General features: G+C 38.0%; 2 protein-coding genes and 1 long non-coding RNA gene across 12 annotated transcripts; 2 read left to right on the top strand and 1 right to left on the bottom strand.

Moving 5' to 3' along the window:
- Nucleotides 1-1,430: 1,430 nt before the first annotated feature.
- LOC111346740 (uncharacterized) lies at nucleotides 1,431-11,388 on the bottom strand. The gene is made up of 8 exons (XM_022954011.2): nucleotides 11,145-11,388; nucleotides 10,508-10,752; nucleotides 10,114-10,319; nucleotides 9,335-9,406; nucleotides 8,938-9,074; nucleotides 6,187-6,304; nucleotides 5,810-5,892; nucleotides 1,431-3,270 (listed from the first exon to the last, which is right to left on the bottom strand). Exons 1-8 carry the CDS (start codon nucleotides 11,246-11,248, stop codon nucleotides 3,060-3,062), a joined length of 1,176 nt encoding a protein of 391 aa, XP_022809746.1. The 5' UTR covers nucleotides 11,249-11,388; the 3' UTR covers nucleotides 1,431-3,059.
- Nucleotides 11,389-11,927: 539 nt separating this feature from the next.
- LOC111346736 (uncharacterized) lies at nucleotides 11,928-14,390 on the top strand. The gene is made up of 5 exons (XM_022954010.2): nucleotides 11,928-12,062; nucleotides 12,148-12,377; nucleotides 12,781-12,838; nucleotides 13,231-13,401; nucleotides 14,015-14,390. Exons 2-5 carry the CDS (start codon nucleotides 12,150-12,152, stop codon nucleotides 14,113-14,115), a joined length of 558 nt encoding a protein of 185 aa, XP_022809745.2. The 5' UTR covers nucleotides 11,928-12,062; nucleotides 12,148-12,149; the 3' UTR covers nucleotides 14,116-14,390.
- Nucleotides 14,391-16,530: 2,140 nt separating this feature from the next.
- LOC111346739 (uncharacterized) lies at nucleotides 16,531-25,509 on the top strand. 10 transcript variants are annotated; one of them, XR_015994623.1, is made up of 10 exons: nucleotides 16,531-17,383; nucleotides 17,778-17,881; nucleotides 18,591-18,707; nucleotides 19,654-21,722; nucleotides 21,986-22,069; nucleotides 23,199-23,224; nucleotides 23,336-23,474; nucleotides 23,746-23,844; nucleotides 24,010-24,177; nucleotides 25,036-25,509. It is a non-coding gene; the product is annotated as an uncharacterized LOC111346739 (long non-coding RNA). The 10 variants fall into 10 exon arrangements; XR_015994622.1 differs by having other exon boundaries at nucleotides 23,199-23,474; XR_015994630.1 differs by adding an exon at nucleotides 19,517-19,605 and having other exon boundaries at nucleotides 16,566-17,383; nucleotides 20,091-20,159; nucleotides 20,394-23,474.
- The last annotated feature ends 228 nt before the right edge of the window (nucleotides 25,510-25,737 follow it).

Below are 25,737 nucleotides of genomic sequence, written 5' to 3' on the forward strand. Positions count from 1 at the left end.
CAAAAAAGCAGTTTTGCTGGATTCACAAAGGTGATTCTGAATCCGACGAAGGGCTAACGCTCGAAACGTCAGCTTTTGTAATCGTTGCGGTGGCCAATTTACCATTTCAACTTTGTAGATATATCCAAATTATTTCGTTACTCCCACCGACGCAGCCCCAAACAGTTTCTTTCGAAACTATCAGCCTTTAATTATTAATACCTTTAATTATTAATACATGCGGTTTCATATTGCCTAATTTAAAATGGCCGTGAATATAAAGAATTTTTTATGGGATTTCAGGTAAACGGTTCAAGTTGATAAATACTCACTAGAATTATCAATAAAATACAGCTTACCGTATCTACTTTCCTTGTTTTTTTTTTTACTTTCTGTTTGGTTATTTTCCCGATCCATTGCGATTTAAGCGATTTCCTTTAACCCCGATCGCTTAAATCGCAATGGATTAGGAAAATAACCAAACAGAAAGTAAAAGCAAGCAAAGTAGATACGGTAAGCTGTATTTTATTAATAATTCTAGTGAGTATTTATCAAACTCACTAACGCCCGGAAAAGTCACAAATTAAACAACACCGTTAAGTAACCATGTTTTTTTTTTACCTTTAAAACAGAAATGCTTTCGGAAATGCCAAGACGGACTGGAGTGTCGACGGAGTTTTGGAATCGGTAGTTTTGCTGTCAACATATGCGCTCAACCAACGGAGCCTGGCTCGAGTGATGTCGATATATAGATTGACATATTTAAATGGACTTAGTAGTTCTGGTAGTTAGACTTGTCAACGACTTATTCAGTGTTCAATAAACAGTCTTGAAAACAAGAATCGCGTATCTTCTCATTATTAAACGCAACAGTGCACGGTAGAAAAGTACGCATTATTCTGCACGTGATATATTTTTTGTTGTTGTCGCGGCTGGGTTTCGACCTGGTATTGACGTCCAGAAACATGTTATTTTGTATTTGAAAATGTGGTCCAATTTGGAGTACATGACTTCTTGATCACAAAAATGTGGAATGAGATACCTAATGAATAAAAAAAATTGTCACAGAAATCCTTTAAAAAGGAAACAAAAAGAACTCCTCTCATTATTCTAGAGACTGAAAATTCTTATATTGGGCCTTATGAGATTATGTTAAAATTCAAACACAGCAAGATTGAACCGAATTGAACCAGTTCTACAATATGTTTGGAACTCTAGGACTTTTCTCCTTTACAATGAATGTATTTCATTTTCCATTTTTTTCTTTCTTCGGTATCTTCTTTCTTTTTGTCTTTTTATGCTCTATTTCTTCATTCCCGTTTTATTTTCAGTGTAATTAGATTAAGTTAGTTAAAAATAAATTGACCTGCCTCGATAAGCATTTACTATCTGCCAGTCAAAGGAATATCTTGGAAATACATAAGAAAATAAAATAATTAAAAATACAAGTGTGAAAGTGAAAAGTAAAATAAATTTTAATCCTTTATTTAAATGAAAGGAGATAAACGAGACAGAAGTATTAGTAAATACAAGATGCTACTTATACTAGATCACGGCAACGGCCCTCATTAAATATATCTTATTAACCAAGCGCAAGGGCCGTACCGGGAGAATATCGGTCCGAGGTCTTGACAGTACGGACCGAGCGCAGCGAGGTTCGTACAAAAAAGACCGAGGGCCGATATTCTTCCAGTACGGTCCCGAGCAAGCTTGGTTAATAAGAGATTTATCATACGACTGAAGTTCAAAGGGACACAAGTGCTGATTCGGGACCATTCGGTCTATTGCTAGAGCAATAGAGCAATAGAACAATAGAGCAATAGAGCAATAGAGCAATAGAGCATTTTGATTTATTTATTTTAATTATTGGCCTTCTGACTGCCCGAGTCGTGTAATAAACCGATTTATTATCCAACTACACCTAGACGAGTACGATTAACGCCATAGACGAGTACAAATATCACGCGGTATTTGTACTCGTCTATTGTAGTAACGGTTAAACTGGTTTTCTCGTATCGCGCAAGCGAAGAATTGGATTGTAGTTACGGAAAAAAAAAAGTGGCGGACAATTTCAATCATATTTCCGACAACGAAAAGTCAGAATGGCTGGCAAATATAGATCCAAGTTCATTCGATGAATCGAACGAAGAAAAACAGCTTGACGACCAGAAAATTTCTTCATTTAATGAAGAAAATAGAAACAGCAACACAACAACGCGCCAATTCCGTTCCGCTTCGCATACTGCTGTCATGCACTCCCGTAAATAAATATCCGCGAAATTCGCCCGCAGAAACAACAGTTTGGCGTGTTGGATAATAAATAACTTATTAGACGTTTCGTTGTGTAGTATCCGCGCTGAGTATTTTTACTCGTTATTTGTATTTTGACTCGCCCTACGGGCTTGTCAAAATACGACACAACTCGTAAAAATACTCAGCGATACTACACAACAAAACGTCTAATAAGATATATTTATTCGCTGGAGATGAAGCATGGGCTTTTCTCAAGGTTTATTCAGGGTTAAGATTAGGGTAGAAGAAGTTCGAAACATGCAGGTATTTTAATTTTTTTTTCGTACAGGCCGAGACACATTTGACTGCAGTACTATGATGTTGAATATTCCAACTGGGTTTTTACATTTTACCTCTCCTCTTCTTTTTGATGCTAAGTTTAATATGTGGAATTAAGTGATAATAATGTCAAAAGAACTTTAGTTAGGTAGCCCCTAGAATATTTCAGCACAGCCTTCAACTCATAGAATGATTAAGCCCAGTTTTTCAAAAATCTTCGTAGGACTCAAAAGAAGCGTACCAGCCAAGTGTGGCAGTTTTTTTTTTAAGCGAAGGTGAAAAGAAATTAACAAAAGGTAGGGAACAAGAATGTTTATTCCTGTCCTTTGTTCGGGTTGCCATCATACAGTGAGCTGAGAACGCGCATGTTCTAAATTGGATATTCATGCAACTCAACTCAAGCACTCAACCCCGTAACACTCCTAATCCAGAATCCAGCATAAAAAACGAAGGCCACATACAAGTATTCTGGTGCCGCTAAACAGGCAAATCAATATTTCTATTCTCAATCACTGTGAAACGTTGTTCATTTCCATGTGGTTGACGGGCGGCCTTGTTCCCATTATTTCACGAAAGCCTCGAAAGCCTCGGTATATAACACTTCCTGCGCTGCAAAGAAGTCTTTTAAAGGGATTAGATGCCTGGCCTGTTTCTTGAATAACCGTCTTGGCGACTTCCTCTTTCTGCATGATTGTGCAACGACACATCGGACATGCGCCACTAAAAGCGAGACACAAGTTTGGTCAGTATTGCGACTGTCTGCGTCTTTTTCCCATTTTGGATAGATTGATCGCAAAAAATGAGCTTGTTATGTCCTACAAATTCACGTCATTAGCAACCACTTGGTCATGCAGATAATTTGCTCCATTCATAACCTATTTCATCGTATTCATTTTTATTACAGAGACAATCAGATATTTTGAAATTTCTCCTCAGGTGAGGCTTTCAACAGGTTGTTTACACTTTTTAAGAGGAAAAGTTTCCCTTTATTAATATCGCTAAAGTTGACCTCAACTCTTTCGTTAAAGAAAATCATTCCTGTAAGGAAAACTGAAATAGAATATCCGCGAGTTGAATTTACGACCTAATAATCAATTTTTTTCGGTTTAAGGTGGCTCGTACCGGTTTTCATCTTTTTGATGGTTTGTAATTTTGAAAGAAGACAACAGAAAGACTGACCATGGCCAGTTGAACACTCTTACGGGGTTGAATTATATAATTATTTGTTATCCAAAAATAGGTGTCATTTCGTCACTAGCAGTTTCCATGGCAACGCTTTCATAGGCTTATTCAGACGTATTTTTTTAGCTTATGGCTTAAATAATTCGAAAACTAACCCGGTGACCCCGTGATTTTTTTCAGTGATTGCTTTTGGCACTTGAAAAGGAAAATGCACAAAGATTTTTAAAAAATTCTGCGGAGCGGAATTTCAGAAAATCTAGAAAAAAGGCAATTTTCACGCATCGCAAATTTCCTTCCGTAGAATTTTCTAGTTTTTTTCTCTGATGATTCCTTTCGACGCTGTTATCATATTGGAACAATAAAAAGAAAGGGTCACTGGACTTGTTTTCATGCAATAGCTTTCGTGAGTTTAGCAATTTCCACGCGCGTTCTCGCACATTTAAAAATCTGGATTCTATAAGATCGACCTTTGCTCATGATCTGTTATAGCTACCGCTGAAAATTACGTGTGCTCGCGCGAGTGCCTACGATCTGATGTTTACAGACGTTTACTGCTAAGAAAATCATTAAACAGCTGTCAAATACAGCCTCCCGGGTTCATCTTAAAAATCCTACATACGACTTCTGGCTATATCATATTATTTTCCTTTAAGTTTCAAAGTCTTCTTCCCCTTCAGGTAGAGTATCCTTCACTTGAGTTCTTCTTTTTCCGCCGTCGCAAGATTTCATTTCGGTTGAATATTTCTTTTAGATGTGAAGTAAAGCAACCTTTACTTCTCCGAAAATCGTCTTCTTTATTTTAGTTTCTATCTCCTGCATTCACAGTGGCCGCTCAACACATCAAATACACACTCTTAGGTGAACTTCTCACAAAAGTAGAAAAAAATCCTCGCGCCGCCATCTTTGTTTTAAATTTTCGTCTTTTAACCCTTAGCGCTTCTTTCGCACGTTTCTCTCGCGCGTGACGTAAGAGTTATATGTTCTCCGCGCGAGGAAACTAGTACGAGCCACCTTAAGTAGTTCGATAATATCTCAATGATAAACTGAATGTTGCATTTATGGGAGACCGTCTTCTCGTTTCCATGACGAGACTCTTTATCGTGTAGCTGTTGAAAGATACTGATAATTTAAGTGTGCTGTAATTTTTTTGTATGCCCCTTTGTATTCAGTTTCAGGCCCAGTCCACACGTACCCTGAGATTTTGTATCCGCAAATTTTTTTATACAGATACACCTAGCGTCCACACGTGTCCGCCGTATACGCTCGGTGTATCCGGAGATTTCTGTATACGCTCTCCAGAGTGGAAATTTCTGTATACGCTGTGTATCCGGATACGTGTGGACGCTCGTATCCGTATATTTTTGTATACGCTGACGTCACAATATCAGAACCAGTCTTTTTCCGCGCGAGATTTTCCAAAATGGCGGCGAGCAGAAACGTCGTGTGTTCAATGCTACTAGGACTACTTTCAAGCCTAATAGCGTGTCTCGAACTAATATTTGGTTTGGCACGACTCCCAATCGATATTTTCCATAGTCTTTGCTGTTTTGTAAATCCAATGTCACTTTAAGAAGCAGCAATACTTCATCGTCCGTCCAAACAAATGAGTTGTCTTTGGTTTTTTTCTGTTTTTCTCTTAGTTGAGACATTTTTTATGGTGTTTTTTAACAGGAATTTTTTTCGCTCTTCAAGCTCACACGTGTTCAAACCTCAAGTAAACAAACAAGAAAGCCGCGAATTTGGTTCCAAAATTATCGCAGGCTCAGCTTTCTTTGTAATGCGCATGCTCTGTTGACTAATCCTTTGAGATATCCGGACACGAATCGGATACGTGTGGACGGTCGTATACGATTCGTATACGCTACGTGTGGACGCAGATATTTTTGTATCCGCATAAAAAAATTTGCGGATACAAAAATCTCCGGATACGTGTGGACGGGGCTTCAATGAATAAAATAAGTTAATTTAATGGAACCTAGCAAGCCGACAAACATTTTTTTATTAAAGCAGGCGAGCATAAGAACATATTTATGCCAGCATATTGCCTCGACGTGGTATATACCATATCATTACTTACCTTCCTGAGAGAACGAGTTTTACAGCACAATCCTTATGAATCATATGAAAACAAGGAAGTATAACAGCGCCTGAAAAAACTTCCTGAAAGGAATAAACCATGACCCGAGTTTAAATTAAGACACGTCTACTATGGGAAACGATTTGGAAGGGACAGGTGATAATTCTAGATGGATTTAGTCGGATGTACTATGAATTTGACACCCAGTGATATAGTGATTATCATGCTCTGCAAGCCCTTCTTGAAAATGAATTTTGAATTTTTTGGAGTAAAGTAAAACTAAAATCATTTTCCAGCTGAAAATTTCGAGGTTTATTCTTCACGTAATCTACTTTACAACACTTCCGCGATTTTGTAACTAGCGAAATATAACCCACCTCCCAACATATTGCACATGGATCATGACCTCTATTGTCAAAACACTTATGATCCCTCAGAGACAGTGGCATACAAACATTACACTTGTCACAATGGAAGTTTTCTTCCTTGTTTGACCTTCAAAAAATATAGAAACAGGAAACATCATTGATTCAAATAATATTTCGTACCTAAAAGAAACTTGAGAACAAGTCTCTGTAAGAATCAAACATCTTGGGAAATGAAAATTTTCAACCCCTCTTCAAATTTTGCATGCAGCTTGGCACTCAGGAAGGATGCACAAAAATGCCCTTTTTAAAGGTTGCAACACTCTTGTTGCAATTTTCAATTTTGCAATTTTCATTTCTCAAGATGTTTGATTCTTGCAGACTTGTTCTTAAAGCGGGACTGTGACGAAAAACGTCAGTTTCTCCGATCACAATGAAAATTTTGTGTTTGGGATCTTAAAACGTTAAGGAATGACTAAATCGATTTTTTAGTTTAAATTCCTACGGTAAGTAGTATTTTTTGGACGATCTTTTTCGAGGCTGTTGAATCCGATTGGAATGTACTGAATCTGGCCGTGGAGGTATGGGGAGACCGGTAGTGACGTCATCCAATCAACCAAGTCATAAAGTTGTCAAAGCCATGAGTGTTATTTCCATGGTTTATAAAAGTAAGAAACGCGAAAAGTTCGAATCTTGCGATAATAATTTTAAAGCTGGCATATCACAATGCCTTTGCCTCGATATGTTTTGTAGGGATGCAGCAATAGATCATATCCACAAGATGGAATCTCTCTACACGACTCCCCTGTTAACAAACTTGCCGCGAAGTGGAAGAACTTTGTCAGACTTCACAGAAAAAACTTCGATCCCGAAGGCCGGTTTGTTGTTTCTGAGCATTTTTTAGAATCGTGTTTTTCAAGGACATGCCATCTAAAAGGGGCATTGAGAATATTGTTACCTGCAGGATCAGTACCAACTAACTGGAAAAGTTTGAGAGAAAGCCGGGGTAATCACGAGAAAACCTCAAGTACTTCATCGAAGGATCATCGCATGGTGAGTCGACTTTTCTAATCAATTTTTCTCAACTATTCCACACCTGTAGGAAATATCTAAAAAACACAAAAACTACACAATTTTCCAAGCTTTCATTCACTATTCGTTATTCGTTGGTTTATTGTAACTTGTAGTAAAGTATTCTGGAAATCTTTCTAAATAGTTCTTCGACAGTTTGTCGAAGTGGAGGTGTTAGTCACATTCATTAGAATGCAAAGACGTGACCGTCCAGGAAAATTCAAACTTCGTATTTATCAAATGTTTATAATATTTATAATATTAATTGATCTATATAGGCTATGAAAGAGATATTTCATTCGAATACAGCGATGGCACTCTGCCCGGCAAATCCTGTAATAGAGATAAACCATGAACGCGAAGTGCGTCCACAGCGGAACACGGCAAAAACGTCACTGATGGTATCCACAGTGAACTTGATAAAAAGGTTATTGTGATGTTCAACAGTTTGATTTTAACTCATTATATGTACACAGCTGTATGTTGCTTCTCTACTATAAGTTGTCTTCTATAAAACAATACCAGTTTCTATCAATATTGATTTTATGTGATCTCTGCATGCAGCTACCGACATCTACATCGTCAGATTTCGCGAACGGGTCCGAAATCATTGCCGATTCTGGTTCTTTGAATAACGATGCTTCTGGGCATCAAGAAGTATCTTCGGGGTTAACGGGAAATTCCGCCGATGAGATTGCCGTTTCTCATTTCGAAGCAGATGAGCTTGCGGCTTCGTTTCCCGCCAAGGAAACAATAGATTACCAGGTGAACACACTTATGCGAACACACGCGATTGTCAGTACATATACACAACACATGGCCAGGTCAAGGAATTCCAACGTATTAGAGTCAAATTATATCTTTAAATGCTCCAATTCGTCATTTTAGGAAGAGACTCCCTTATACCTCCACCAGAGTTGCGACGCGTGCAAGTTTGTGAGAGACGAAATTAAAACCGAAGTCGGAAGAAAATAATCAAAAGGCTGACAACTAAAATAAATAGAGTTAAAGATCGCCTACAGGAAAAGGAAATCAAATTCCTCATTTACATTGGTTCTTTCATCAGGAAAAGTACTGTTCACATCACTTTCAAGGGAAGCTATCGAGGGAATGGAGCAATAACTAGATGATCGGTCACTTTCGCTTGAAGACATAGCGATTTTGCCCTACAAGCTCTCTTGCTTTCGGGTTGTCTCGATTGGATGACGTCACTACGTTTTGATGCGTTACAGATGTCCTGCCGCTCATTTATTCAACAGCAATATGGTGGAAGGGCGATTTCGCAACGCAAAAGTTTCATTTTCTCGGCGGTCGTTGGCTAGCTTTTTCTAATATTTAATACATATGTTATTCAAAGTGCATAAATTCGAGATATTGTTGTGAAAAGGTTTTACGGAATGATACGTTTTTCGTCACAGTCCCGCTTCAAATGGTTAGCCCTCATTACATGCGACGAAAGATTCTGTATGAAAAGGGGGATATTAAGGAAAAGGAAGATGGGAGGGAGAAGATGATGAAAGCAATAACGATGATCACGATAACAAAACAAAAATATTGAGTATGATGATGCTAATCATAATGATCATGATATAATTGGCCGTCGTGGTAATATTGTTATGATGATGATAATGTTCATGAAATAACGTAAGGGATGCATAAATATGTCAAAGGAGACTTAAGGAATTTTTTTACCTGCACACTCCACATGGGCCACAGTGATAAGGGTCTAGTTTTGCATTTCCTGTAGTTTCAATCAAAAGTTTGCATTCTGGACAGAAGTAACTGGAAAATGTATTTCCACACGACTCATTTTCACACTTCTGACAAAACTATAAGAAAATTGTGCATATATTAATACCTTAAAAACAGAAAATACCCATAACATATAGTGCTGTAGATACCAAGAGGAATGATGATATCAGAGACATGGTCTCACAAACATTATCAAAATAAAAATGTAGAAAATTTGTGCCCCGCCCGAATAACAAGAGGAGCACTATTTTACTTTATACACCACTTAAATAGTTCACGAAAATATAAAATTGGGCTATGACAATTGAGGATTAATATGGTAGATTACAGAAATCACCTTTGACTGTATGTGGTCACATGCTGCACACTTAAGGCGATCTCCGTCCTGTGCTTTGGCCAGTGTATGTTCCTTTGTAACAACCGAAGAGAGTTGTAAATTTATTTTCGTTACTTTCCTGTGACATACTTTTGATACTGTGAATATCCTCATCGTTGCTCAATTGATCTGATATCCCCCACCCTACGTATGCATGTGAGCAAAAAAAATATGATAACGTATTTTTCTTCTTGAAACAACTAATTACAACAGCGCACAAGTCAAACCAGAAGGTACTCTTTGTTGATCGAAAAGTTCACATCAGGCTTATTCAGTATTTGCCACTCGAACTGGATATGTGCAATTAATGTACATAAAAGATGCAAAAATCCCAGAGACTTCTCAAGACGAGAAAGGTAAAAAGGTTGATCATAGCGGTAGTTGATAGAATCTGTTTACGTCCGGTCTGTTCTGATTTCGACTTTGCAGCCAGGATTGGATCTCTTTTGGAGGGGGAAGGATTTAAGCCAGTTGAGAGGATGGAGTGGGGGGAAAGCAGGTGGCGAGGGATAGGGACACCCAATGTAAATTAAGAAATTTGGAGTGTTACTTTTGACAGCAAACACTATCGTAAAACATTGGTATTATACTCAGCAACCCACACATTATTGGTCAAACACATAAAAGAGTGTTCAGTTTTAGCTCTTGTTCACGATCAACAAAGAATCAGGGGTGTGCTCTGATCATAAACATGAATTGTGCTTAGCTGTACACTGAATATACAGGAGACAATGGATAACCTGAACATCCTTAAGTAGCTTAGGTATCTCATGTACTTGTCCACATTCACCATCCACCGCATTTTCCATCTCATTTCCCAAAGGTGACAAATGTGTGTCATTCTTGGTATGCAAGTCCTGGTTAGCAGTGGTTGGTTTACCAGGTGCCTCAGAGGTCATAGCAGTTGCTCCCACTTCATCATCATTTAATGCATCTACTTGTGCACCTGTATTAATTGTAATGTCATTAGTCGATGATTTCCTGCAGTGTGGTATGCCACTTTCTATGTCGTCGAAAATTGGCTGGGATATTTAGTGTAAAAGTAGAGGAGAACTTCTAATTTTCTCGGAGATTAAAACTGAACTTTTTTCCTGATAGTTTCAAAGTAGAGACTAATAACTAATACGGACCAACCTCCGGCCTCACTGCACGTTTCTGCCATATTTGGTCTGCCTTCCTCCAAAGAATCCAGTTCTTCTGAGCCATTACGCCCCATGTCATAATTCTCTGAATTATTACCTGATGTTTTGTTTATTTCTTGCCTTTTCACGTTAACGGCATCATTGTGGCATTTGTGGCAAGGATACCAATCTTTCTCATCGCAGCATGCGAAATGTATCAGGCAGGTATTTCGCTCGAAATGTTGACAAAATGACTCGCTGGAGAAACAGGAGATAAAAAAGGTGGGTTACGTGGATGATAATATGAGTTTGATAACTCTGGCAATTAATGCTTTACGAGAAAGACAGAACGAGTAAAAGAAATATTGCGCAAAAATTGAAAAGATTCACCCAGTGTGGGTTCTGAAGTGTGGCTTGGTCGACAGACTAGTCGAATTCCATCGGTTCGTGTATTCAACAAATAATAAATGAGCTCGATGGCATCATTCTTTAACTTCTTCATCTAAATATACACCTAGCTCAGTAAAGCGATAAAATATGCAAAATCGTACGATGAACGGCTCTGTGCATAGTCAGGTTTATCATGATTTATTCTTGCAGGACTGAATTTTCAACCGTCAATTGAGCATGCAAGAGCAAACTTAGATTACCTTTTACACGACCCATGCTCTTCATGTATTTCCATTATCGACCACTTTTCTTTACCATTCTCCAACACGATTTGTAGAATACTTCGGTAAGCTAAGAGAGGCATGTGGTGGTGATCAAAGAACGACAATCATCTTTATTCCAACTGAATAGTTGGGACTTTCCCGTGAGGGACTTTCCCTGATCACTCTACTCGTTTACAGAATTCCATCTTTTTTGGGAAGACCATCCAGAATCTAGACATGGCTATTTCTGTGTATCGACAGTTTTCTTCATTGTCCAAGCAATTTCGTTCTTATTTGATCTTTAGCGTTCTTGGGACAGTGCGGATTAGAGTCACACGTTAAAAGCTTTCGGGCTGAGGAAATAAAGGATCATATGGGAAAACCCCCTCATCGAGGTCAACAATGGCGTTCTTAATAATCTATTTATGCAAATACACGGTAGCCTATAGATATTGCCGCAGAAGATCCAGACTAATCAACTCAGTCTCTCTTTCCTCTCGATTCCCATGATTAAATTGGGGAATATATTTGTATGCTAAAGAAAGCGGGGAACTGGATTCTTCGACGGCAACAGGAATATGAAGACTAATCGGGACTTTCCCATAAGAAGGGACATTTTCCAATTGCAAATGAAGTCTTCTTTGTTGATGTAATGTTTCAGTACCATGGAAACACCACGGGGAAACACCGAGGGAAAAACCCCCTACGAGGTTTCACCCAATCACTGAAACTATCAATGAGGGAAAAAGCCCATAGGGAAAATCCCAGTTACCCACCATTTATTAAGTAAGCAGTACAATCAGAGTATCAGTTTGATTTATTCAAACTTAGAGGCGCATCAATTGCATATCACAGATCTTCAATAGATAGTGTGAAATCTGAAAAGATTAGTCACCTTTAACCCAAGATCAAGAGGTATTTTCTGGTAACGAATTGTCATAAAAGCAAAGTTAACATTTCGGCAATTGAAAATAGTTTAATGCTAGCCGTTTGGTTTCAGAAATGGGTTCCGTTCTCAGTTGTGTTGGCAGTACCATCGTCCGTATTGGTGCTTGGTTCGTATCCGGTGTCAAGAAAGTAGTGGGTACCATCTTTGAGCACATTTGGAAAGCAGCTCACGCGTTCTTCATAAAAGTAGAAAGTGCTGTGGATAAAATTGTTAAATGGCTGAAACCGTATCTAGAACCGGAAACGGTCTCTGCTGCGACCACTCAGACTTGTGGCGTTGGGGTACTTTCCTCGATAATTCTCACTATCATGCTCAACCTAATTCAATATTGTTAAATATGAGGTCAATTATTATTTCAAACTATCACCAGTTAAATATTCCCTCGTAAACCCAAGTACCAATTCATTTTGGTTTATTTCTTTTCATTTTAATGAAATAGAGCCAGATCCAAAACTTACCATGAAGTTTTGCAATATTAATGTGCATGAATTGGTATTACAGTTGTGGACCAAAGTTATAATGATGCTTAAAATATCGCATATCTTGGCTAAATTAAAACAGATGCCACCATAACAATGGTTTACGAATTGACCGATGGCAGTAGAAGCAATTGTACATTCAGTATCTACAAGAAACGTAACTTAAGGCAGTAAAAAAACTGTTAAGAGATGTGACTTTTTTCAGGATTTGAGAGCATCTCCCATTGCTGCGTCAGGGCATCGGACAACTGTTCAGACTCAAGGTACATTTATTGAAATAAGATTGGATTACTTGCTATACGTGAAACTGATCGATCTGGCAATTAACAGCCATTACGTACATACTTTTCTTTGACAGTTTTCCTTAAGTTTTAAACGAGTTATGGGAATCGTGGATTCGATTTACTAAAATTAAAGACCTATGCCTACCAAAAAAAAGTTACTGGGTATGTGAATCATGCATCAAGCTTATTTTCTTTGAGACCTTTAGGACCTTTTCAAAACCTGAAATTCAGAGGAAGAGGGAAAGGATTTTTTTTTTTTCTTTTATCACGTCAGCCCAGCTTCACTTATACCCTCGCGCAATTTCAAGAGGACAGGAATCTGATCTAGGTATTGAACGCAATCATTATAAGTGTCCTTCGGTTTATGAAAGGTACTCGGCCACGGGTTGCGACTGAAGAACCAGCCCAAGCTCAAGTCCCGGAAAATACGAGGGAAGTTTTCCATGCCATGGAAAAGTTCGGTGGCGACCTCCAAGAGTACGCAAGGGGCATGATAGAAGTTATTGACGACAGTGAGCAGAACGGAAGTGTGGCGACAACATGTAATGTGAAATAGTTTTACTAGTCTAAATAATCAACAATCATTTTGAAATAACTATTGCTTCCGAACAATTGATAAATGACTCACAAGTGTCGAAACACATACACAGTTATTGAAAGTTTCTGTTTTGTGGTCTGGAGATATTAGAAACTTCATTCAGAACTGCTACGGAGGGTGTGTGAACTCTCTAGCTGATGGTAACAACATTCTAATAATAATTATAACCATTACAATTTCCTCAAATGTGATTAGTACATTAGCTGCTTTATTTTTCAGTTATTATTCTGTAGAGTTGGAACCGGACAGTTTGCTATATTCGGGCAACTGTACTTGAACAGATAAAGCAGTCTACTAAGCAAAATCCACCAATCACAGACTCGATCACAAGAACTATGGAACAACCATTTATACTAAAAAAAAACTGGGGAACTACAACACTTTTTAAACATTGTCTATGCTGGAGATATTATATCATACATTGGAGACAATGTACTTGTTTTCTTTTTTCGGAAATTACAATGGTTATGATTAATTGGTAACTGATTACAGACCGAATTGGACTCCACTCGGTCCTACTGCCATTTTTAATAATGCCTTGTTTCTTATCTTTTCAGCCCGCAAACTGGCAGATTTGAACAGGCAGGATTTCGTGGGAGACTTAAACACTTTTGTGCAAAACTGGCCAGCTATCCCAACAGATATGACCTCTGCTTAAAGGGAGGCGTCCGTCTTATTTTTTCCTTACTATAACACTTTTAGACAAGTAAAAGAAATAGCATATCCGCTTCAGTGCCATCTCTTATGCTTTACTCTAGATGTACAAGCGCTGCGCGGACTATCAGTTCCACAAGACGGACTGTTTTGGCTTAAAGTAGACTTCACAGTGTTTATATAAAATTAAGGTTGCATAGGCAGTTCGACTGTTGCTTGTTATAGTATGTAAAGGAGTTACGTCTTTTTAGAAATAAAATATGCACTGTAAAAGTGAAATGTGCGTTGGAAGAATTGTAATCCATCAGATGAACTGTTTCGGCTCCCCTCTCAAAGATGTTAACCATTTTACATTGAAACCGGAGTGGGTGGCTATGGCTAAATCAAGAAACAGGAACAATTAATGGTTTCGATCCAGTTGCAGTCTCAAGAGCTCTTTTCCTTCTGATTATTTATTGTTTTATAACAAGAGCCACTTATTTCATTTAACGATTTAGTCAATAGTCATCGACTCGCTTAATTTTTTGTGCCCTCTTCGAACTTTCGAATCAGTATCCAGCTTTAAACCAGCGCCCCTTTCCAATCCCGCGAGCAACCCATTCTCCCAATTGTTCGACTGGAAAGCTTTCAAATAGAGGACTTCTATGCGGATGGTGTTACTCTTTGCAAACCCAAGTCATGGCCCAGCAGAGGCTACAAAATTCACTCCCTTTCCCCTATTCAAGAAGTGCCTTACGCTCCCGACAATACATAACTCATGAAGATGACCCCTTTGGTTAGGCAGGTGAGTACATCGCTTCAGTTTCATGGAATACCGCGAAGTTCGTTAAAATTGGTCCCGGAAAAAATATTTTCATATTTTATTAAAAGGCCATCTTTTAGGTTTATATAGAGGGGAGAACGCTTTACACTCGAGGGAAATTTGCATTGTCGAACTAGGGGGGTTTTGGTTTTAAGAAGAGGGAAATTGGTATCAATGTAGTAATTGTATTTATGGCTCATTCACATTAAATATAATAGCAAAGATGTCTCTTGCAATTCAAAATTGTACACAAATAATAGTCAGCTGGATAACTAACCGAGGGTAAGTTCGTGGTAATAAAAAGAATCACTCAGTCCTCATGTTTGAGTTTGTCTCATAAATTGTCGACTTTGTGTTGTCTGGTTTTGTACGTAAGGGCAATTTCCGAATATTAGCCCCGGGAGGCTTTTCTGCTTTTCAAATTTGGGAAGCTTACACTGAATCCAGAGGGCTGACTTTAAAGAATTGCAGGCTAGCTCTCATTTGATAATTGACACTTGTTTCGGCTTATCCGAGAAGTTGGAAGTTTGCTTCATATTTAATCATTGAAGAAAGAAGAAGAAAAAAATAGTTGTTTGTTTGTTTAAGTGCCAAAGCATAACAGGGAATTTTCTCTCAAATATGATCTTTCAGTTTTATTGTAACCCCACTGTTTTATCATTTTCCTACCTCTCCGAACATCCTTTTATCTAGAAAACCCAACGAATGGTTCTTTACTAAGCTCACATGTTCATCATTCACGACATTATGTCTGATCTGTTTTAGTTCTTAAAGCGAATTCATCAGAGGCTCCTAACTGTCCCATCAAACAACCGTGACACGGACTACTGATCTGTTTGTGATAGTCCATAGAAAAAGGGGAAAACCCCATGCCTTTTTGACTTTAGTAATTTCAACTTCCTGTCTCGTAGGCGCAAAGGGAATTTTACTTGGAGTCTTCGGAACGTTTGTTGTCACCCAGATTGCCATCACATAATGAGGGCAGTCAGTTTCTAGACCTTTAAATGTCTGCATGTTAGAATTTCTTGCCAAATCTTATCGCGATTAATTAAGCCGCTCACCGAGAGAATCAAGCTTTGGTTACTATCTCTGTACACCCTCAAGATTAAATTCGTTCCCACACATTTTTTTCTACATTTGATCACGAGAACCTTGAGAAAATTTAGCATTCTTCTTTAACTAAGAGAAACTATTGATTAGTTGTGCTGTTTTTTTTTTTTTTTTTTTCTTGTTGAGGGTCGATTCGAGAAGGAAAAAACCCAGAATCGAGTGGACGAAACACTTAATCGCTTAACAAACTTCCTGTTTTTGAAAAGAGACACGGAACAGCATCGACAAGAATAAATATATGAGGATGACCGAGCGACATTTTTCTATTGGTCTTCTTCATTGAATTTAGCGTCCTAAACTTTTTTTGCGAATTGTGAAGTTACTCCCGGTTATGTTTAAGGTTTTTCAGATGCATAACAAATATGGGTATCAATTGCGAGGTAAGTTCCGTCATATAAATAGAATGACTTGAGCTTCTGCCTTTGGCAGAAGGGGAATTTACCATTGGCTGTTTATCTGGTCGCCTTTCCACCAGAGAAGTTGAAAAAATATTGCTGGCATTGTTTCAATGTACTTAGTAGCTTACCGTCAATGACGAGCTTTATGCGACTTTGAAATTCACAGCTGGGTATGGGTTCTAATTTCCGGGGTAGTCAAGAAAATCGAATTAGCAAAATTACAGATTTGTCATGACTGCACAGTTTGCGGTGGATGAAGGTGCTAAGTATATCTTGAGTGCGCTGTACAAATGAAAACCAGATCATGTGTCCATAAATGGTTTGTTTTCGACTCTAATTACACTTAATATATAACAAAGTGCTTCGTCGCGAGTAATACAAAAATTGGCGCGAACGAGATATGGCGGCGAAGCTATATCCTCTTCGCCGAATTTTCGGACTGTCGCTCGATCCTGGCAAAATTTGGTACACTGTATCAAACGAATGGTTTTGTAAATGAAGAGAGTTCATGAGGAGTGATTGAAGACATTGCAGACGTATGCGTCCGCGATCTGGTCGATGGAAATGGTGGACAAGTCGACCCACCGTGGTTTGGTTCGTCGCCAAAGAAGGACACTGTTAATGTTTCAGCCCTCTTCAGAATAATTAGAAGAGCATTACGACGAAAAAATCTCGTTGAATAGCTAGTGGTTGCTTCAGATCAATTTAGGCTGGTGAGGGAATTATTAAATTTTCACCAGTTTGACTCGGAAATGGCTGGAAGATCGAATTTTCGCGGCAGCTCAAGACAGCTTGGATCGCTTGGATTGGAGACGCCACTATCTACGCCTGCTACAGTAGCCGACACAGTGGTCGCGCCTGTCTCTTTTCAGATATAAAGCGACCGCTTAAAGATCTGCTGAAGTTGGATAAATCGATAGGACCTCGTTTATTCATGAAACGAGCTGGAAGACCTCTTGCAGGTAAGGAAAATTTTTGGGTTATCTAAATGGCTGAATCTAAGATGAACATTTAAATCCACTTTCAATTTGTGCACATACATGTACTGCATGATGCTGCTGCTGATAATGATAACACTGTTTGTTTGTACTGTAGGGAGAGAATTGGAATTGTTCCAATTGATTTAGCTATCACAACTGGCAAAGGGCTCTGTGGTTCTTAATAGAGTGCTAGCTCTGGCTGTTTATCCAATTGCGATTGCTAATTGTGTTGAGAAAAAGTTAGTAGAGTTTGATTTTACTATACTGTGGATATAACTTCTTTATCATTCCCTATCACAGGTAATGGGTAACTGTTAATTGATAATCCAAACTCAAACATAGACTTACCCTTAGACTTTTTTTTTACTTTTCTCAGGAGCAAGGTGTAGAAGTTGATTGTTTGGCTAAATGAGGAGAATAAAGTTCTGAAAGAAGAAGGCTTCACTGTTGATGGCAAACATTACAAAGCTACCTTTAAAGGTTGCATTTCAGATTGGATTATGCTTTACATAAAAAATTACTTTTAATTAACCTTTTCAGGTTTAGGTCATATTTTATTAAAATTAATTTTTGTAAATTATCATTTTACTTTTATTTTTTTCTTAGTTACATTTGACTATACATGCTTCTTGAAAAAGTCAATGAAGAAAATTTTGTGCTAGCTGGGCATGGACTCAGTGTTGAACTCTGTTTGTTATGTCATACATTTAAGGGTAATTTGAACATTTTTTTCCAAAAAAAAACAAAAACAAAAACTAAACAAACAAAACTTGAGCCTAAGCAGTGTCAATGTTTCTAGAAAACAGGCATCCCCATATCCCCTTCAGAAGGTTTTTGGTGTTAGCCACCTAGCCCTTGGAATATCCACTTTGTTCCTTTACAAATTTTAGCATTTGAGATACCATTCTTCTTTGTATTCTTAACAGCCTTCCTCTTTGGATGGATAAATGTGGATACTATTTGAAGTCAAAACCTTAATCAAGAAATTATGTCTGATCCAAAAGATAACTTGAGCAAGTAAACTCTTGAACAGTTGACAGAGAGCAGTTAATGATTCAGATCATTAAATGGGCTTCTTTTTTAGTTTTTTTTCTTTTCTATGGAATATGGGCCACTACATGTAGCTACTACTTTTGCACCATTCAAATAATTCACTTTCAGTGTTAATAATTGTCCTTTTCAATTTCAGTTACTGTCTGGCCTTCCTGAAGTAACAGAGAAACTTGACTTTTTTAAGCTGTGACTCTGTGAGAAATGACATCTCCAGGTGCTTTTTGGGAACAAAATATTTGAACTGGAAACTTTGGTAAGTGTTTGACATGCCTGGAACAGCAGAGGAACTGTGCTTTTCAAACTGCAGCTCTGTGTTCCTTGGGCACTAAAATGGTAAAATTTCCCTTTCAAACTAATTATAGGAATTAGTTTGTAGTAAGCAAAAGATTGTTGGTATCACCATTTGGCCTGCCTGAAACAGCAGAGGAAACTAGCTTTTCAGGCTGTGACTCTGTGGGAAATTTATCCCCAGGTGTTTCTTGGGCACTAAAGTGTTATTAATTCCACATGAGCCATTACTGAATTTAGTTTATGTCGAGTAAAAGACTGTTGGTATCACTGTTTGGCCTGCCTGAAAGAGCAGAGGAACCTGGCTTTTCAAGCTGTGACTCTGTAGGAAATTTATCCTCAGGTGTTTCTTGGGCATTAAAGTGTTATTAATTCCACATGAGCCATTATTGAATTTAATTTGTGTCGAGTAAAAGACTGTTGGTATCACTGTTTGGCCTGCTTGAAACAGCAGAGGAACCTGGCTTTTCAAGCTGTGACTCTGTGGGAAATTTATCCTCAGGTGTTTCTAGGGCACTAAAATGTTATTAATTTTACTTGAACCATTTTTTAAATTAGTTTTTCGAGCACAAAAAACTGTTGATATCACTGTTTCGCCTGCCTGAAACAGCAGAGGAACTCGGCTTTTCAAGCTGTGACTCTGTGGGAAATTTATCCTCAGGTGTTTCTTGGGCACTAAAATGTTAATGTAATTACTTATAAACAAGTCTATATTTTGATTGATAATAATTTATCCTAATTTGTAACCAGAGGACAATAATTTTGAAACTTTAGTTCTCTAGAGCAGACAAAAGGTTCACCTATTTTAAGCTGGTACTCTGTGGAAGTCTAATTTTTACAGGTGATTGCCAGGCACTAACAGGGTAAGATCACATGAAAAATTTTGGTTCTTTGTTTTCATATTTTTTTAGTGAATAAATGTTGAGATCACTGCTTGGCTTGCCTGAAACAGGAAAGGAGCTTGGCTTATCTATCTAGTCAGATGACTGTATGGTAATTTTTTTTCATGTGGTTCTCATTTGCACGCAAAAGTGGAAATTATAATGAACTTAACATGATCAATTCAGTCTTTATTCAGCTACTTAAAGCAAGCAAAGGAATATTGTTGTTACCTATTCTACAATGAGGCCAAAAGTATTTTTTATACTACATGTATTTGAATCATTACTGTGAGTGGTTTTCTTAAATATTTCAGTCTTAACAAGAAGCCACAATAAAAACTGAATGTCTCATTTGATGGCATCTACATGTATGTGTTTATTCACTGTATGTAGTACAATACAAGTAACTATGAATGTCTATAATAATGGTTTTGATGTTATTCAGTGCCTATATTGTTTCTATCTAGGTGGTGTATTATTGTGATGGAAACCTTAGAGTGACATTCCTTAGTGCTTTGAGAAAGATTAACATGCAGGCAAGCAAGAAAAGAAAAGATATGTTGTCAAAAGAGTCATATATATTTTTCTCTTAGTTACATTGTCATATATTTTATAGATTGGGCTTTTCCCATATAATTCTATTTGTTGAATTCCCAAAAATTGGATACCATATGAATTCACATTATCTAGTAGTTCCGTTTCTTCTCCAACATCTATGACTAGTTGTGACTGCAGAGAGGGTTTCTTGGAATTTTGCATTTTCTTTGCAGCTTCTAGGGCAGCACGCCCCGACAGATTAACAACACCGTTTGTTACTTCTGTGGAGCCAATGAAGGATTTTGTCAAGCACAACTTTACCTTAACTTGGTCAGACAGAGCTCGCTCCACGTCACCAAGGTTGTAAGTTTTAAAGGACATATTTACGAAGAGTTTTGTCCTACTTTGCTGGGTAAATGACCCAAAAAAGTCAAGTCTTACATTTGTAAAGGTGAAGTGGCATCACTTTGCTGCGAAAGAATTTTAAAGTATCAGTCAAGTCCACAGAGGCGTACAAAATACATTAAAATTTCACGATATTATGATAAAAATATTTTTAAGAAACACTAAAAGTAACGCTCGTCTCACTGAAGTGCTTCAAGATGGCCTCAGGACGACTTGTAACCCTGAGGTTATATACTCCTGGGCGTATATAACCTCAGTCGCCATTTGAATTACGCTATTTGATCTTCTTTTGGTCTCAAAACATACACCAGTGTTGTTCGTTGCCTGGTAACAAAAAGTACATGACATGGAAAGGCATAGTGAGGGCCACAAGTCTTACTGTTACAACCATTGCAAATAACTGGTTTCGAGGTTCTAGTTCACTTATAGTTTGTAAAAATATGCGGAATAGAAGATCAAGACAACTGGCCATTTTTTGTTCTAATTTTCAATACTGGGCGCGAGCATGTGAGCCGTTGTCGATACAGCCCGGCCTTGAAACTGATGCACTTCATTCGAGCAAAGCCGAAATTGTTTGCTTTGCTACACTGATAAAAAGCGGCTGTCTGAAGTAAAATTGATCAAAGACCCAACGAAATAACTAAGCTCTTATAACACGTGGAACTGTGCAGAAAAAAAAAAACCCTTTGGAGAAAGATAAATGGTAACATTACGAATAGTCTGAAGAGTTTGATCCAAGTTTGTTTTTTTAGTACTTACCAGGAACTCTAGGGTTATGTGCAGAGTTTAAACGCTCCATGATTTCTGCCAGCTATTTCAAGTATGCCCATTCCAGTTAAAAGTTGTGGCTTCTCTACTGGAGCCTGCTTACTTCCCAAGTTAAGAAAGACGATACTCTGTGGAGTATCACAACAAGGATACTTTTGGTTGTAATGCTTTTCTAACGCCCTTCTTGTTGTCATGTGTTTCGCGCATATTAGGCAATTTGTAACGTAGATTTCTGCCATAGTTAGTGAGCACCGTTTTCGCGTCCAGCCATTCACGTTCTTGGAGCGGAAGAACCAACTATTCCGGCATGAGCTTCAAACGCGTGTGTTTCAAACCGGAGATTCATTATATGAAAGCTACGACAAGGGATATGTGTATTCAAGCCGGCGGTAGGTAATGAGATTTACCATTATTTCCAGGTCACTACCCAGATCTAAATAGTGATTCTCTTTCGCAGTCAAGGTTCCACAGCAATTTAGCGATCTCTAAAGTTATTACATGCTCTTTAAAAAGAGCACAAAAGCAGCATTTTTCTCCGATTAAGTTGACGTATGAAATACCTGAATAAAGAGGAGTCACTTTCCGAGTGTTTAGCGACTTTGCGTTGCGTTCGACTTCGAGTTATTTGTGCGTTGTCGATTTCTTTAAGAAGACGAAAGCGACGAACAGGAGAGGCTAATTCACAAAGAGCAAATAAAGAAGCAAAAGCAAAGACGAAAAGATAGAAAGAAAAGAGGTAAGCTAGGATCGCAGATGGCCGCAGGCGAATAAATACAGAGGCAGAGGCCCTTAATCAGAAACACGTCGATGAAGGAGAACTCGTTGAGAGGGGGACAACATGGACTAAGTGTCGCTAGTGACAATTTTAGTCTGGGAATTATGGCGAATAATGTTTACAAAAATAAGAGATGGAAGCCTTATCCTTAATACTTCAGAATGCAGTGCACCTCAATCCAGCCAAGAGGCCAGTTTTAGAAAATATATATATTTTTCCAGTTTAGGAATAGCTGAACCTTTTTACTGGGTGAAAAAATTTCAAATTAACTTTTTTTCGCCACATTGACCCTCTCGCATATTAATTTGTAGCATCTTTCAGCTGGCTTTAGGTAACTGTTGAATGTAGAAGCAGGAACCACGAAATAAAACGCTCTGCTAAGAGTCAAAGCTACTGATTTCCTACTCTGATAAGAACAGCAACTATCGCGCGCTGTATCATCGATCGATTGATTAATGGCTTTGAGAACTATGTTCGTACTAGCTAATCTCTCATACGTTCGTACTTATAATTCCTACTTTTTCTCAAAGATTTCAAAGTGCTCCTGCTTGGCTCAACATAAAGGAAACGACGCACACTTCAATATGGGCGTCTCGTAATTTTTGTTTACGTTGAGAAGATGCATTTTCTACATTTAGTGATCCACGGAGCGCACTCGATACTTACCTCATAATGTTGTCTAGACTGACGTGTCAAATTAAATCTGTTGATAGATAGCCATGTGCCGAACCTCACTTTTCAACACCTTTCTTGTGAAAATCCTTCATTAAATTTTTGCCCCGCAGAGATGCTACGTGAAGAAAAATTAGACCCCCTCCTGACTTTGCGCTATTCAAAAGCGCAAAATCGGGAGGGGGCAAGAAATTCAAAGTCGTATAAAGCTCGTCGTTGACCGAGAAATAAAATATGAAAATTAAAAGCCATGAAGCCGACCCCTAAATAGAGTTCACCGAAGGGAAAGCCCCACAACGAAATAATATTAAATTTCTTGTATTACCATAAATTCCCCGTTTACGAAGAATAAAGCTCTTAGTTATGATAACTTAAGCTTGTTTCAGCCGTTTGGGTTCGATCTTGTTTTCTTTAACAGCGGCCACATTTTAGGAAGGAGTTAAGGTAAGTGAAATTCAGCTTGAAAATCATGGTTACACACATATCACTACAATTGTGGTTTCTTGCTATTTTTCATAAAACCACCGTTGAATGCAAACATATTTATGAAATCAGCCTGCAGGTAAACAAGACCAAATCTTTCCGCAAGACATGAATAGAGCCGGTATACATGACATAAATGAAGTCGGACAACATATCGAATGGTACGCGAAGTCAATGTTATAAATTGTGGATGAAATTGAGCAGGGAGAAGGTACAGTGCAAACTGATAATGTACTCAAAGTTTTAAAAGTTTTATAATTTCGAAATAACTGTTAATGTTGCTTCCGAAAAATTGATTAGTGACTCACTTGTATCGAATACTTGTATAATTGTTGCGAAATGAACAGTTAATTGAAGTTTTTGTTTTGTGGTCGGTAGATATTGGAACTTTCATTAAGAACTAATAAAAAAGGTTGTGTGAACTTTCTAGGTGATAGCAACAACATTCTCGAGTTAATATGGCAGGTTTCTTATCTTTTCAGTACGAAAACTGAAAGATTTAGACAATCAGCCGTTCGTGGGAGGTTTAAAGCTTCGTGAAGAAAGCCGGAGAAAGGATAGCAAAGTGAAAATCATTCAAGGTAAAAAATTCATTTTAAAAACCTGCATATCGAGGGATTATTTTTAAAATCACGTCAGCCTAGCTTTATCTGTTTTCTATCATACCCTCACACAATTTCAAGAGGACAGAAATGCAATCTTGATATTGAACACAATCATCACAAGTATCCCTCTGCTTATGAAAGGTACATACGCACCGGTTGTGACTGAAAAACCAGCCCAAGTTAAAGTCCCGGAGCATGTGCACAGTCGCCGTGACGCATCTAACCTCAGTAATGCCCTCCAACAGTACTCAAAGTTCATGTTACAAGTTGTGGAAGAGTGTGAGCAGAACAACAGTGTAGCGGAAACAGGTAATGTGAAAAAAAAGTCTCAATAGTGTAAAGAAGCACCAATCATTTTGAAATATCTATTGCTTCCGAACAATTGATAAATGACTCACAAGCTTCGAAACACATACACAGTTATTGCAAGTTTCTGTTTCGTGGTCTGCAGATATGATAAAATTTCATTCAGAACTGTTACAGAGGGTGTGTGAACTCTCTAGCTGATGGTAACAACATTCTCATAGTAATCATAACTATTACAATTTCCTCAAATGTGATTGGTACATTAGAAGCATTTTTATCTCTTATTATTTTGTAGACGGTTAGAACTGGACAGTTTGCTATAATCGGGCAACTGTATTTGAACAGATAAAGCAGTCTACTAAGCAAAATCCACCAATCACAGACTCGATCACAATAACAATGGCAACAACCATTTATCCTAAAAAAAACTGGGGAACTACCACACTTTATAGACATTGTCTCTGCTGGAGATATTATATCATACATTGGAGACAAAGCACTTGTTTTCTTTTATCGGAAATTACAATGGTTATGATTAATTTATAACTTTCGCCTCTCGATGATTCTTTCCACGTCGTATAATTTCTTCCTTTTAATTTTTTTTCTGGCTCTGTCGAACAAGACAACCGACGAAAGAGAATGAAGCCGAAAATAATCCACTTCGGGCATGGCACGCTTACTGTCAGCCATATTAGTTTCTCAGCTATCATAGAGAACGCCGCTGCCGCTTCGCTGGCTCAAATGTCCGCGATTTCTGGCCATGTGGTAACTGATTACAGACCGATAGTAGTAAAAATAGTAGTAGGACTCCACTCGGTCCTACTGCCATTTTTAATAATGCCTTTTTTCTTATCTTTTCAGCCCGCAAACTGGAAGATTTGAACAAGCAGGATTTCATGAAAGACTAAACGAATATCATGAAAAACTGGCGAGCTATCCCAAAAGATATGACTTCTTAACTATAACACTTTTAGACAAGTAAAAGAAATAGCATATCTGCTTCAGTCTTATATCTTATGCTTTACTCTAGATGTTCAAGCGCTGCGCGGACTATAAGTTCCACAGGACGGACTGTTTTGGCTTAAAGTAGACTTCACAGAGTTTATATAAAATTAAGGTTGCATAAGCAGTTCGACTGTTGCTTGTTATAGTATGTAAAGGAGTTACGTCTTTTTAGTAATAAGATATGCACTCTAAAAGTGAACTGTGCGTTGCAAGAATTGTAATCCATCAGATGAACTGTTCCGGTTCCCCTCTCAAAGGTGTTAACGATATTACATTGAAACCAGAGTGGGTGGCTATAGCTAAATCAAGAAACAGGAACAATGATTTCGATCCAGTTGCAGTCTCAAGAGCTCTTTTCCTTCTGATTATTTCTTGTTTTATAACAAGAACCACTTACTTCATTTAACGATTTAGTCGATAGTCGATTCGCTTAATTTCTTGCACCCCTTTCGAACTGTGAAATTGGCATCCCGCTTCAAACAAGCGCTCTTTCCAATCCCGCGAGCAACCCATTTTCGCAATTGTTCAAATTGAAAAGCTCTGAAATAGAGGACTTCT

Source organism: Stylophora pistillata, chromosome 13 (genome assembly GCF_964205215.1).
Source record: "Stylophora pistillata chromosome 13, jaStyPist1.2, whole genome shotgun sequence".
Taxonomy (NCBI): Eukaryota; Metazoa; Cnidaria; class Anthozoa; order Scleractinia; family Pocilloporidae; genus Stylophora; species Stylophora pistillata.

What these genes read in the sequence shown, in the direction of transcription:
- LOC111346740 (XM_022954011.2), bottom strand. Translation starts at nt 11,248, where the DNA reads ATGCCTCTCTTAGCTTACCGAAGTATTCTACAAATCGTGTTGGAGAAT. An exon ending in GTGACCACATACAGTCAAAG is followed by an intron (nt 9,075 to 9,334) that starts GTGATTTCTGTA and finishes ATTTTCTTATAG; the next exon opens with TTTTGTCAGAAGTGTGAAAA. An exon ending in GGCCCATGTGGAGTGTGCAG is followed by an intron (nt 6,305 to 8,937) that starts GTAAAAAAATTC and finishes TATTTTTTGAAG; the next exon opens with GTCAAACAAGGAAGAAAACT.
- LOC111346736 (XM_022954010.2), top strand. Translation starts at nt 12,150, where the DNA reads ATGGGTTCCGTTCTCAGTTGTGTTGGCAGTACCATCGTCCGTATTGGT. An exon ending in CTCAGACTTGTGGCGTTGGG is followed by an intron (nt 12,378 to 12,780) that starts GTACTTTCCTCG and finishes GACTTTTTTCAG; the next exon opens with GATTTGAGAGCATCTCCCAT. An exon ending in GACAACTGTTCAGACTCAAG is followed by an intron (nt 12,839 to 13,230) that starts GTACATTTATTG and finishes GGTTTATGAAAG; the next exon opens with GTACTCGGCCACGGGTTGCG.